Source organism: Schistocerca americana, chromosome 2 (genome assembly GCF_021461395.2).
Source record: "Schistocerca americana isolate TAMUIC-IGC-003095 chromosome 2, iqSchAmer2.1, whole genome shotgun sequence".
In the NCBI taxonomy this organism is placed as follows: Eukaryota; Metazoa; Arthropoda; class Insecta; order Orthoptera; family Acrididae; genus Schistocerca; species Schistocerca americana.
This window is the reverse complement of record NC_060120.1, coordinates 12004328-12018525: the sequence shown is the minus strand read 5'-3', so window position 1 is coordinate 12018525 and position 14198 is coordinate 12004328. Positions and strand designations below refer to the sequence as shown.

At 43.8% G+C, this 14198-nt stretch overlaps 1 protein-coding gene across 1 annotated transcript in view; it reads left to right on the top strand.

Annotated features, from left to right (window-relative positions):
- The window catches only part of LOC124596629 (UDP-glucosyltransferase 2-like), a 96286-nt gene extending 82426 nt beyond the window's left edge, over window positions 1–13860 (top strand). Inside the window, exons 6-7 of the mRNA XM_047135858.1 lie at window positions 1743–1962; window positions 13335–13860. Coding sequence (XP_046991814.1) covers window positions 1743–1962; window positions 13335–13620 — 506 coding nt within the window. The 3' untranslated portion in view covers window positions 13621–13860. The remainder of the gene's footprint in view (window positions 1–1742; window positions 1963–13334) is intronic.
- The last annotated feature ends 338 nt before the right edge of the window (window positions 13861–14198 follow it).

Here is a 14198-nt window from a genome sequence, read left to right as displayed (position 1 = left end):
TTCATATTACAGGGCCTGAAGGCGACTCTATCGAGGAGTGGAAACTGGTAGCCTAAATAAAAACTACCAAAATAATGGCTGTTGGAATATTATTTCTAAAAGTAATCGATCAGCTGCTGTCCCACACTATGTAATCACAAGACGGAGTTACATTTATAAATTATAGTGACAGTGTACACTGCACTAGCAGAATGATGTAACTTGTGGGCTCTGGCTAGTCAAAGTGACATGGTACACTTGTCAGTATTACATATATTTTGACATCAGGGAAGCAAGACTGCAACTGCTGTAAGTGTGCCATCACAGGTGATGTGAAATTGATACTTCTTCTTTGCTGCATGGAGCTTGGGGGCAGGTGGAAGGGAAAGAAGGTGGTGCGCCAACCATGGTTTCATTCAGCTTCTTGCAGCTGGCGGCTGCACAGCACACTCTTTCAGACATTTGCACACTTTCTTCCCCACGTTGTAATTGCTAAAGTAAATGTAACTGTACATTAAGTAATAAAGAGTTTAAATGCTTGTTAAACAGCATAACTGGCAGCGTAATTATGATTATGAGTCATCCTATCCAATAAATATTTTTCTTGACCTTCATGACTAGCGTTTTTGTGTAATAAAGTCTTTTTTACTTGTAACTTGCCTTCTCCACAGTCTGTTGGAGAAAAAAGTATACATGTGTATCATATAAATGTCCCAAAAATGCTCATTAAAATGTGATAACTGCCAAAAGTGAGCTACAGTGCCATTATAAATTTAGTAATCGCGAAAGCATTACAGAGATGACAGATAAACTCCAGTGGAAGACTCTACAGGAGAGACGCTCAGTAGCTCGGTACGGGCTTTTGTTAAAGTTTCGAGAACATACCTTCACCGAAGAGTCCAGCAGTATATTGCTCCCTCCTACGTATATCTCGCGAAGAGACCATGAGGATAAAATGAGAGAGATTAGAGCCAACACAGAAGCATACAGACAATCCTTCTTTCCACGAACAATACGAGACTGGAATAGAAGGGAGAACCGATAGAGGTACTCAGGGTACCCTCCGCCACACACCGTCAGGTGGCTTGCGGAGTAAGGCTGTAGATGTAGATTTAGATAAAATGATGTAGAATCAGTGTAATTGTGATCTTAGAACTTCCTATCCAGTAAATTCTGAACTTGGGTGCAATTTAACCACTTCTGTAGGCCAACAGGACTAAGACTAGATAAACTGGCAACCATGCAAGCTGGGTCAGTTTTCCTGACACTTTTTGCCATCAGTTATAATAACTGCGTAGAAAAAATCATGGCGAAAACATAGAAGAAGAGTGACAGTTATTGTGCTTATAAATCATCTTGTCCAATAAATCTTGAACTTTTCTGCAATCTAACCACACTGGTAGACAGCTGGGCTGTGTGTGCATAAATCTAGCTACCATGCAAGCTGCCCCAACTTTCCCGATCAAGAGGTTAACATTCGAGCGCACTTCCCACCATTTTTAACTCACCCACGCGGCCTAGAGCAGTGAGGGAGGGTGGTGAGGGGGAAGGGAACGAGATTTGGCAACAATTAAGTATGGGTCAGGGATCACACTATCCCATTACTTACAGTCTACTCCCGGTAAAACATTCTCTCCTACTTGACATTGTTAAAGTGTTTCACAACTCCCTATCAATACATCAGTAATAAGGATCTCATCCAAACCAAGTACTTTATCTTGTACAGCTCTCTGAACGCATTAAATGTTGAATTTTGCCCACAGCTCACCCGAAAGTTCGCCTCTTCATTACGCAAGGTGGTCTCCAGAGCATGAATGAGGCCATGTACCACGCGGTACCGTTTCTAGTCATCCCATTCATGGCTGACCAGCCACATATTGCTGCCAAGATTGCCCAAGCCGAGATCGGCGTGAGAATGGAGTTGAGGGACGTTACGAAGGACACACTACTGTCTGCTATACGAACTGTTTTGGAGGATCCAAAGTAAGTAATCTACATTCCTATCAGATTATGTGTCTTGAACACTTGTGATATGATCTAATATTACCACACTTATTTCTATTTCAATAACGCCAACACTGTAACTAAGCACATCGAATCAAAAATGACTCATTTCCTGAAGATATAACGGCGTCAGGTATACCACCCCTTCTAGCCGCGTTAAAGGCCCGTCTTCGGGACGAAATTTCTTCAGGTATCTCAAGATGAAGACACTCACGATAAAATCCCACTCAGTTTATGTGGGATTAAGACAGGGTGATTAAGCAGGCCATCTGAGCTGGTATAGGTCGCTTGAGGGTTCGTCAACAAGACAGCCTTGTGATAACGGCTGTTATCGTCTTGTACGGCGGGTGTGTTCACAGCACACTGATCTTGAACAGGGAGAAGAAGGAGAAAGTCTTGGTCACCGAGAATGCTGAGACAAACACCCTGGTAACGTTCCCGATAACCTAAGTAAGTGAACCAAAGTAGTGATACGAAATACACACCCAAAACATCACAGAAGTACCAGACCTTAACTACACGTCATATACACTCTCGGTTAAAGGCCTCAATTCACCATCGATGCTCTCGAAGCTCAGCATCTTTCCAAAGCGACTAAATCGCGACTCGTCGGACACGCCTGCAAGCAACTTCTGTCCAATCCAGTAAATTATGTTTTGTAGGCGTTCACAACTGTGGAATTGTCTCATAACGAAGACGACAGCTTCACCTGTATCATAAATATCTACATACGATCCAACTAGTTCGGCAGCGTTAGAACCACATCTTCACGTTTACATCAGACCGAAACATACGAAGATCATTTTTTGGTTAAAATTTACTTGAACTATATACGAAACTATATAGAAAAATTTACGTACTCATATTTTACTTCATACTTTAGTCCAAGCAATAATCAATAGATCACCCAACTTTCTTAGTTAAATTGTGATAAATATGAAACTTCCTGGCAGATTAATACTGTGTGCCCGACCGAGACTCGAACTCGGGACCTTTGCCTTTCGCGGACAAGTGCTCTACCATCTGAGCTATCCAAGCACGACTCACGCCCGGTCCTCACAGCTTTACTTCCGCCAGTATCTCGTCTCCTACCTTCCAAACTTTACAGAAGCTCTTCTGTGAACCAGGAGAACTAGCACTCCTGAAAGAAAGGATACTGCGGACACATCGCTTAGCCACAGCCTGGGGGATGTTTCCAGAATGACATTTTCACTCTGCAGCGGAGTGTGCGCTGGTATGAAACTTCCTGGCAGATTAAAGCTGTGTGCCCGACCGAGACTCGAACTCGGGACCTTTGCCTTTCGTGGGCAAGTGCTCTACCAACTGAGCTACCCAAGCACGACTCACGCTCCGTCCTCACAGTCTTACTTCTGCCAGTATCTCGTCTCCCACCTTCCAAACTTTACAGAAGCTCTTCTTCGAACCTAGCATTCATTCTGGAAACATCCCCCAGGGCGGTGGCTACGCCATGTCGCCGCAGTATCCTTTCTTTCAGGAGTTCTAGTTTTGCTAGGTTCGCAGAAGAGCTTCTGTAAAGTTTGGAAGGTAGGAGACGAGATATTGGCAGAAGTGAAGCTGTGAGGACCGGCCATGAGTCGTGCTTCGGTAGCTCAGATGGTAGAGCACTTGCCCGCGAAAGGCAAAGGTCCCGAGTTCGAGTCTCGGTCGGGCACACAGTTTTAATCTGCCAGGAAGTTTCATCAGTGTACACTCCGCTGCAGGGTGAAAATGTCATTCTGGAAACATCCCCCAGGCTGTGGCTAAGCCATGTGTCCGCAGTATCCTTTCTTTCAGGAGTGCTAGTTCTCCTGGTTCACAGAAGAGCTTCTGTAAAGTTTGGAAGGTAGGAGACGAGATACTGGCGGAAGTAAAGCTGTGAGGACCGGGCGTGAGTCGTGCTTGGATAGCTCAGATGGTAGAGCACTTGTCCGCGAAAGGCAAAGGTCCCGAGTTCGAGTCTCGGTCGGGCACACAGTTTTAATCTGCCAGGAAGTTTCATATTTATCACAATTTAACTAAGAAAGTTGGGTGATCTATTGATTATTGCTTAGACTAAAGTATGAAGTAAAATATGAGTACGTAAATTTTCCTATATACACTCCTGGAAATGGAAAAAAGAACATATTGACACCGGTTTGTCAGACCCACCATACTTGCTCCGGACACTGCGAGAGGGCTGTACAAGCAATGATCACACGCACGGCACAGCGGACACACCAGGAACCGTGGTGTTGGCCGTCGAATGGCGCTAGCTGCGCAACATTTGTGCACCGCCGCCGTCAGTGTCAGCCAGTTTGCCGTGGCATACGGAGCTCCATCGCAGTCTTTAACACTGGTAGCATGCCGCGACAGCGTGGACGTGAACCGTATGTGCAGTTGACAGACTTTGAGCGAGGGCGTATAGTGGGCATGCGGGAGGCCGGGTGGACGTACCGCCGAATTGCTCAACACGTGGGGCGTGAGGTCTCCACAGTACATCGATGTTGTCGCCAGTGGTCGGCGGAAGGTGCACGTGCCCGTCGACCTGGGACCGGACCGCAGCGACGCACGGATGCACGCCAAGACCGTAGGATCCTACGCAGTGCCGTAGGGGACCGCACCGCCACTTCCCAGCAAATTAGGGACACTGTTGCTCCTGGGCTATCGGCGAGGACCATTCGCAACCGTCTCCATGAAGCTGGGCTACGGTCCCGCACACCGTTAGGCCGTCTTCCGCTCACGCCCCAACATCGTGCAGCCCGCCTCCCGTGGTGTCACGACAGGCGTGAATGGAGGGACGAATGGAGACGTGTCGTCTTCAGCGATGAGAGTCGCTTCTGCCTTGGTGCCCATGATGGTCGTATGCGTGTTTGGCGCCGTGCAGGTGAGCGCCACAATCAGGACTGCATACGACCGAGGCACACAGGGCCAACACCCGGCATCATGGTGTGGGGAGCGATCTCCTACACTGGCCGTACACCACTGGTGATCGTCGAGGGGACACTGAATAGTGCACGGTACATCCAAACCGTCATCGAACCGATCGTACTACCATTCCTAGACCGGCAAGGGAACTTGCTGTTCCAACAGGACTATGCACGTCCGCATGTATCCCGTGCCACCCAATGTGCTCTAGAAGGTGTAAGTCAACTACCCTGGCCAGCAAGATCTCCGGATCTGTCCCCCATTGAGCATGTTTGGGACTGGATGAAGCGTCGTCTCACGCGGTCTGCACGTCCAGCACGAACGCTGGTCCAACTGAGGCGCCAGGTGGAAATGGCATGGCAAGCCGTTCCACAGGACTACATGCAGCATCTCTACGATCGTCTCCATGGGAGAATAGCAGCCTGCATTGCTGCGAAAGGTGGATATACACTGTACTAGTGCCGACATTGTGCATGCTCTGTTGCCTGTGTCTATGTGCCTGTGGTTCTGTCAGTGTGATCATGTGATGTATCTGACCCCAGGAATGTGTCAATAAAGTTTCCCCTTCCTGGGACAATGAATTCACGGTGTTCTTATTTCAATTTCCAGGAGTGTAGTTTCGTATATAGTTCAAGTAAATTTTAACCGAAAAAGGATCTGTGATAAATATGTTCAACGGTCAAGAGGATGGTAGCTTGATCTAAAATTTGGCAAAGTACAGGGAAAGTCATCCGTGTATAGAACATCTAGGATAAGCATATAGCGGTAAAACAGACGCGTGCCAAAGAAAAAAACAAATGACATCTGTAGGTGTTGAAAGCTACGTTCACAATTGATTGGCGTCTCCATAGAGTGCTGTGTGCACAACGACCATATACGTGAAATTAGAAGGAAGGTCAGCGTTGGCCGTAATTTTGATGCTTTATTGACAGCAAAATCGATTTTCAATCACATAGTGATCATCTTCAGTGCTGTAGTGTACAAATTAAAATCATAGGCACTGGTGTCAAGTTATTATCAATAACCAAAGCTATGAAACGATCACAATGAGTTTAATTTGTACACTACAGCACTGAAGATGAACACTATGTGATTGAAAATCGATTTTGCTGTCAATAAACCATCAATATTACGACCAACGCTGACCTTCCTTCCAATTTACGTTCACAATGGTAAGGTACAATAAATTTCTTAAAGCGGACATGGTATGATGATCTATTTTATTAGTAGTATTTTATCTAAATTTTTACCTTCACACCCTATCGCACAACCATACAGGATCTGCTTTATTATTTTATCTTACCGATACGAACGTAGCTTTCATCACCAAAACATATCATTTTTTCTGTTCTTTCAATGCATTTATTTTACACTTCAACCTAGTTTTCCTGTATCGGTATGATGTTTCGTGTATTCTTCCATATTTTGAAATGTACTACCAACGTCTTGATGGCTGAACATTTTTATCGCAACTGGGCAAGGGGTCCGATATTGCGGTGCCTGTGTTGCTAACAAGTACGACGCAAAGTTCTCTCGATCATGCATGCTTGTTGGAAGGAACACGCAGTGTGGGGATTACAGCCGTTATGAAATAAGTGATACGTATTCGCAGCTGTAAATACCAACAACCATCAACTGTATAACGGAATGAAGACAACGAAAATTAGTGCTGGACAGTGACTCGAACACAGATTTTCCGCAATAAGTGGTATTTTCACTGTCGTCTTTTCCTTATACAGCTGACGGCTGTCCAACATGTACATGGACAAAGAATGTTGGGTCATCTACTGCTTATTGCTTGAACAGAATTATGAAATAAAAGTGAGTAAATAATTTCCCTATATAGTTTCTTCCGTTTTTCAACTACATTTTAAACGAAACAGTATTCTTATACAGTATGCTGTTGTTTGTACACGGATGTGTCCTTGAAGATATGGCTCTAAATGTGTGAAACTAAAACTTTTTCCATTTCACTCCGGGACTGGTACAGCAACAAATATGTGTGATATGAAGAAACAAGCAGTTTTGGTTGCAGCGTTAAAATTTTTTTTTTTACTTGCCAATGACGCATTTTACCTTAATTTTGCATCTTCGGCTAGGTCTACGGAAGAAATAGATAATTTCATATTAGTGGCATGACCCCACCTAGTGACACTGCATTTCCAAGAAAACATAAAAGAACTTATCGATATTCGATAGCTGTGAATACATGGGATGTTGTTGTTGTGGTCTTCATTCGAGAGACTGGTTTGGTGCAGCTCTCCTTGCTACTCTATCCTGTGCAAGCTTCTTCATCTCCCAGTACCTACTTAAAGCTACATCCTTTTGAATCTGCTTAGTGTATTCATCTCTTGGTCTCCCCCTACGATTTTTACCCTCCACGCTGCCCTCCAATACTAAATTAGTGATCCATTGATGCCTCAGAATATGTCCTACCAAACCGATCCCATCTTCTAGTCAAGTTGTGCTACAAATTTCTCTTCTCCCCAATTCTATTCAGTACCTCCTCATTAGTTATGTGAACTGCCCATCTAATCTTCAACAATCTTCTGTAGCACCACATTTCGAAAGCTTCCATTCTCTTCTTGCCTAAACTATTTATTGTCCACATTTCACATCCATCCAAGGCGACACTCTATACAAATACCTTGAGAAATGACTTTCTGACAGTTAAACCTATACTCGATGTTTACAAATTTCTCTTCTTCAGAAACGCCTTTTTTGCCATTGCCAGACTACATTTTATATCCTCCCTACTTCGACTGTCATCAGTTATTTTGCTCCCGAAATAGCAAAACTCATCTCGTACTTTAAGTGTCTCATTTCCTATCCTAATTCCCTAAGCATCACCTGATGCAGTTAGACTACATTCCATTATCCTTGCTTTCCTTTTCATTCTATTTACCTTATAGCCTCTTTTCAAGAAACTGTCCATTCCGTTTAACAGCTCTTCCAAGTCCTTTGCTGTCTCTGACAGAATTACAATCTCATCGGCGAACCTCAAAGTTTTTATTTCTTCTCCATACATTTTAATTCCTACTCCGAATTTTTCTTTTATTTTCTTTATTGCTTGCTCAATGTACAGACTGAATAACATCGGGGATAGGCTACAACCCTGTCTCACTCCCTTCCCATCCACAGCTTACCTTTCATGCCCCTCGACTCTTATAACGGCCATAACTCCCTGTATTTTACCCCTGTCACCTTCAGAATTTAAAGAGAGTATTCCAGTCAACATTGTCAAAAGCTTTCTATAAGTCTACAAATGCTAGAAACGTAGGTTTGCCTTTCCATAATCTATCTTCTAAGATAAGTCGTAGGGTCAGTATTGCCTTATGTGTTTCTACATTTCTACATGACATACCGCGCGTAAAAATAACCCAGTAGGTAAATGTTCCTTGTCATAAATGTACACGCCATCCAAGCCCTGTTTGACTCAGTGCCCAGACGTATCAGCGCCGATATTACGGCCAGAGGTGGCTGTTCTGGTTACTGATTTTCCAGGATCTGTAAACCCAAACTGCGTGAAAATGTAAGCACATGTCAGTTCTAGTATAATATATTTGTCCAATGAATACCCGTTTATCATCTGCATTTCTTCTTGGTGTAGCATTTGTAATGGCCAGTAGGATATATTTCAGCACTTTGCCACCTAATTCTGTTTGTTCATTACTAAAGGAGGTATTGGTAATGTTGACCAACCTGCTAGATAATGAAAACATGCCTTCACGAGAGTGCGAGGGCAGCCACGTCACACAGTTATCTTGCACTTAATAATCATGTATATAAATGATGCGAATGACACGCTCTGGGTAGTAGCCTAACTGGTTTTCTAGTGGATGTCTTTGTAAATCATCTCAACTGTAAATTTTTCGAGAAGTCACCGACGTGTTATAATATCCCATTTTATCGCGCTATGTCGATGATGTAACAGTTGGATTTAATGGTGATGCTTCAGAGAATGTTACACTAACCAATGAATTCAATGCGCTCCATCCCAAAATGGTGTTCACCCATGAGAATATGGACCAAGTATTACGTTATCTTGACGTGCGGGTGCTTCTAGTTGTTACTAAACTCCACATTGACATTTTCAGAGAAATGACCACGAGCGGCTACACCGTAACAACCCCGGCAATATAGGCCCAGTTTTTAAAAGCAATGCCTGCGCGGGTTCAAGTATTAGCTCTTAGTGTCTCAGCTATCAGCGTAGAACTTGAGAACCTCAAACACATTTTGTTAAAAATGTCTACAGCGCTTCTATAGTAAATAAACTCTATGAAGAAAATATGTGTAAAAATCACGTTACTTCTCCTAACACTCTGTATGATGTACATATCAACTACATACACTTGCCTTTTTTACGTAACTTTTGGTAGGATCTAGCTAAACTCTTCCGTGGAATAGACGTTCAAGTAGTTCTCTCTGGAGGTAAAACTATTCGGTTTACGTACATACGAAGTGAGCAGTCGATCAGAGGTAAATACCGATGTTGAAGCGTGTACTTGCTAAAATGTGACGAATGTCAAGCCGCGTACGTTTCCCAAAGTGGCAGAACACTGTAAGTCATATTTCAAGAACACGTCATAAATAAAACGGCCAAGTTAGACATCACTCGGGCCTTGCGTCATACCTAAAATCTAGTGCCCTTCGCCCTCCCACGTTGCAAAATTTAAAGATTCCCCACTATGCTCAAAAAGGAAAGGCATTTAACATCCTGAAAGAAATGGAAGTAGCGAACTAAGCGCATATGACAAACACACAGGCGACTCCTAAATGTGTAACTGGCTGGAAGGTAGCAAGTGTATTTCGACACAATGAGATCATTATTTAAAATGAATGGCTAAGCGCTGGATGCTGTGTAATAAAATTATGCTACATGCTGCGTTTTTTAAAAGGTTATCTTGTTAAATTTTTCACTTTTAGAGTGTACAGATTTTTATTTTTAGTTTGTACTTTCAGTGTGTGTTCTATCTTACGGACACTGTGAGATACCGGTGTCGCTAGCGGTCATGCGCTGATATAACTTTACGTTTTTAACAAGGAGAACCATTATAGTTTGTAAAATGAACTTTTTAAGCTTGTTGATTCTTACAGTGCACCTTGTAACGCATAGCTGCCATTGGCTCTCTTGAGCTGATGTAACCATATGTCTGTAACAAGAAGTTTCATTATTGTCTGGAAGTACGATTTTTGACTCTTTTTATCAGCTTTTGCACTGAGGGAGGGCTGTGTTTGTATAGGGTGTCACGTAGTCAACAAAAAAATGGTTCAAATGGCTCTGAGCACAATGGAACTTAACTTCTAAGGTCATCAGTACCCAAGAACTTAAAACTACTTAACCTAACTAACCTAAGGACGTCACACACATCCATGCCCGAGGCGGGATTCGAACCTGCGACCGTAATGGTCGCGCGGTTCCAGACTGTAGCGCGTAGAACCGCTCGGCAACCCCGGCCGGCCATGGTCTACACTGCCGGTTTTTGACACTGATGCGACTACGTACTATATTTGATGTTTTGTTTGCATTTAACAGCATCTCCCTGAAGTGTAGTTTACGACTTAGATGCCGCACGTGCTTGGCATCTGGAAATCGCACTGGCACTATTACCCAGTAGCGACAAGTAGCTGACATGGCACGATCTCGTGCATGAGGGGGTGTGGGGAGGGGCTTGGTTCCGGTTTTACCGAGATTTGGGTATGCTCAATGTTGTTGGCTATAATAATACTTGAGACATTCAAAAATTGTTATCCAGAGATACTCTCGCGTAAAACTGTTAATAATTAAAAAATGTAATAAAATATTTAGATGTTATGACGTGCTGGGCTTTTTTGTTTCAAAATAGTTGATAATTTGGTTTTGGTTTGAATTTAAATTACTTTTTGAAAATTGGTTGGTTAATAAAGATTAATTCTGAGAAAACTAATTGCTTACGTTAATTGCTGTAATACGAACTAATCTTGAAACATGTTACATTTAAAATAAGGACTGAAATAATTTTTTGGTATTTTTGCCTCGGCTGAACATTCTTATCGAGTTCTTTGATTATTATTTGCAATTGCCCACACACGCGCGAGAGGTTACTTTTTACCACATCTAATAATTAAATTGTAGTCTGAGTCATGGCTCTGGATTCGGCCTAGAACTGAAAATGAAAATATTAAAACTACGTCTTCTTCTTCTGCTGCGTCAGTCGGCTGTGGGAAAAATGTTTATTATACATATTTTAAGTCGACGAATTCTTCGCTTCCGCGAATTTCATGAATTGAGATTGCAACGTTATGGCTTCTGTGGCTGCAGCGGCGGCAGCAATTGTTGTGCTGAAAATTACTCAGAATAGTGGTATTCGAAGGAAACGGACATCAGATAGGGCTCACCTCTTACAAATAAAAGTGAATAATAACATTAAACTAATATATTATCAGATTAATATTAAACTGAGTTTACATTCAACTGACATGAACCAATATGTCCGACTTCTCACACAGCAGACAAGAGAGAGAGAGAGTGAACTGATAAAAGAAGACAACTGAACACAGTTCTTCTTTACATTAATTGTTCATTGTTGCAGTAGTGCACATACGACTACTTTTTGCAATCGAAAGTCTACGTCCATATTTTAATAATAATCATAATACACAGGAGAAAAATTATATACCGCCTGAGCGGTCAGTATCGCACGCAACATAATATTTAGTATAAAAACTCTCGTTGACTTTATTTGTTTTTAAATATAATGTTCGAGTTATTTGCAGTATTTGCACTGGGGACGGCACAGTACTCTATCTACTTTTAAGCTTTCAGATTACAGCAATGTATTTTCAAATACTTTGTATTGTATTGTACTGTATGGAAATGGGGACATAGAAACGACGGAGAGGCTTCGTCCCCGCCGTAGCCTTCAGTGGTTCACAACAGGCTAAAGCCGTCCACTCAGCCCACCGCCGCCCCACACCGAACCTAGGGCTATTGTGCAGTTCGGCCCCCAGTGGACATCCCCCCCCCCTCCCCCCGAGAACATCAACGTCTCACACCAGGCGAGTGTAACCCCTGTTTGCGTGGTGGGAGTAATTAGGCTGTACGCGTACTTGGAGACAGTGTTTGCGCAGCAATCGTCGACATAGTGTAACTGAGGCGGAGCAAGGGGACCCAGCCCGCACTCGCCGAGGCAGATGGAAAACCACTTTAAAAACCATCCACAGACTTGCCGGCGCACCGGACCTCGACACTAATCCGCAGGACTGATTCGTGCCGGGGACCAGCGTGCTAGAATTGTCCAGTAGTCTGATAAATCCTGTCATGCGGCCATAATCATCACATCGGAAACCTGTTCACATGAATTATCTGTAGACGTATGAGAGCTTCGTCAATGCACTGCCCTTATACACCTTGTGTACGCGACACTACCGCCATCTGCTTATATGCACATCACGTGAATGTTGTCACCTCAGCGAAAATCTTCAGAAGCATATTATGCAATTGATAATTACGAATCCGTTTCTCTTGGAACGGAAATGTGACCAGACTGTTTGCAGTCATACAATTCTTATGACACTCGATGGGTTTATACGTCATTTTCGACTTCCCTTGATTACTTGCCAGAAGAGTAGGTTATTTCACACTGGGATCCGTGCCAGGTCGGGTTGACAGAGGAGATAGAGAAGGTCCAAAGAAGAGCGGCGCGTTTCGTCACAGGGTTATTTGGTAAGCGTGATAGCGTTACGGAGATGTTTAGCAAACACGAGTGGCAGAATCTGCAAGAGAGGCGCTCTGCATCGCGGTGTAAGTCGCTGTCCAGGTTTCGAGAGGGTGCCTTTCTGAATGACGTATCGAATATATTGCTTCCCTCTGCTTACACCTCCCGAGGAGATCACGAATGTAAAATTAGAGAGATTGGAGCGCACACGGAGGCTTTGTGGCAGTCGTTCTTCCCGCGAACTATACGCTACTGGAACAGGTAAGGGAGGCAATGACAGTGGCACGTAAAGTGCCCTCCGCCGCACACCGTTGGGTGGCTTGCAGATTATAAATGTAGATGTAGATGGAGAAGATTTTGTGATCTCTGATCATGGATCGCTCAGCATCAACAATGCTTTGTTGCTAAGCACTCTCCCGAATTATATTTATCCGCTGGTTTGGTGTGTAGACGTAAGTCGCTATCCTTTCTTCGGTTCTATACGGGCAAAATCACAATCACAAGGCAGGTATCAGTAGCACTAGTTCATGCACCTGTGCTGTCATGAATATCATTGGCTCCATAAAACACCCCAGAGTTGAGAACTCTCTGCTGCTTTCACCGTCAATGACTTTCCTGGCGTGATGTGAATACACTGACACCAGTAACTCACGTAATGCCAAAAGATGTATTTTTGTTGTACAGGAATTAACGATTTCATTCGCTGCTTTAGAGGACAGCTGAACTTATCGTTTTGTTTCCACTGTGCAGGTACATGGATAATACGAAGAGACTGTCGGCCGTGTTCCGCGAGCACAAGGCGGACTCGCTGGAGCGGGCGGTGTGGTGGATCGAGTACGTGATCCGCCATAAGGGGGCCCCTCACCTGCGGAGCGCAGCCCTCGACCTGCACTGGTGGCAGCTGCTGCTGCTGGACGTCGTCGCTTTCGTTCTGGCGGTCGCCGCTCTCACACTCTTCGTCGTCTACTTCGTCACGCGGCGGGTAGTTTCCTTCTTCAGAGGCAGCAAACAAAAGCAGAAGCAGAAGAGACACTGATCAACCAAAAAATACACTGTGGGCAGTGTACTATTTCGTAATCTGAGCTTCGATAATCTTGCCATGCCCCCGGTTCCTAAGGAATAGGAAAATCCAAATTGTAACACATTACATGTGTTTTATTTTCTGCCAGACGAAGTGTACATCAAATTAACGTTGCGATAGCTTGCAGTCTGGTATTGTATAATTCTCAGGCACTCCTGGGTGGGCAATCCAAGCTGCAGTCTCGCAAGAAAACCAAATGGCAATCGAAGTTTTGTGTTATCCATATTTTTTTACTTGAAAAACATCAGTTATCACACAACCCAAACAATATCGATGGAGCTTTCAAAAATTCACGAGAAAATCGACTATTTCAATGAAATAAACCACGGAAATGATCGCAGAGCGGTCAGTACTGCCTTGTCACCTTCCTGCCCGTGGCACGATTGTGGTGACCCGTTCATATTTACTGTGTACTGCCGCTTTTATCGTGCTGCTTGATTCTAACGTGACGAGAATGGTGGGGAGCGGCTCGAAGGCAGTTACCTTTCCGCTATGACATGTTAAAAAGGATCTCCACCACCTGAGGATGCGTC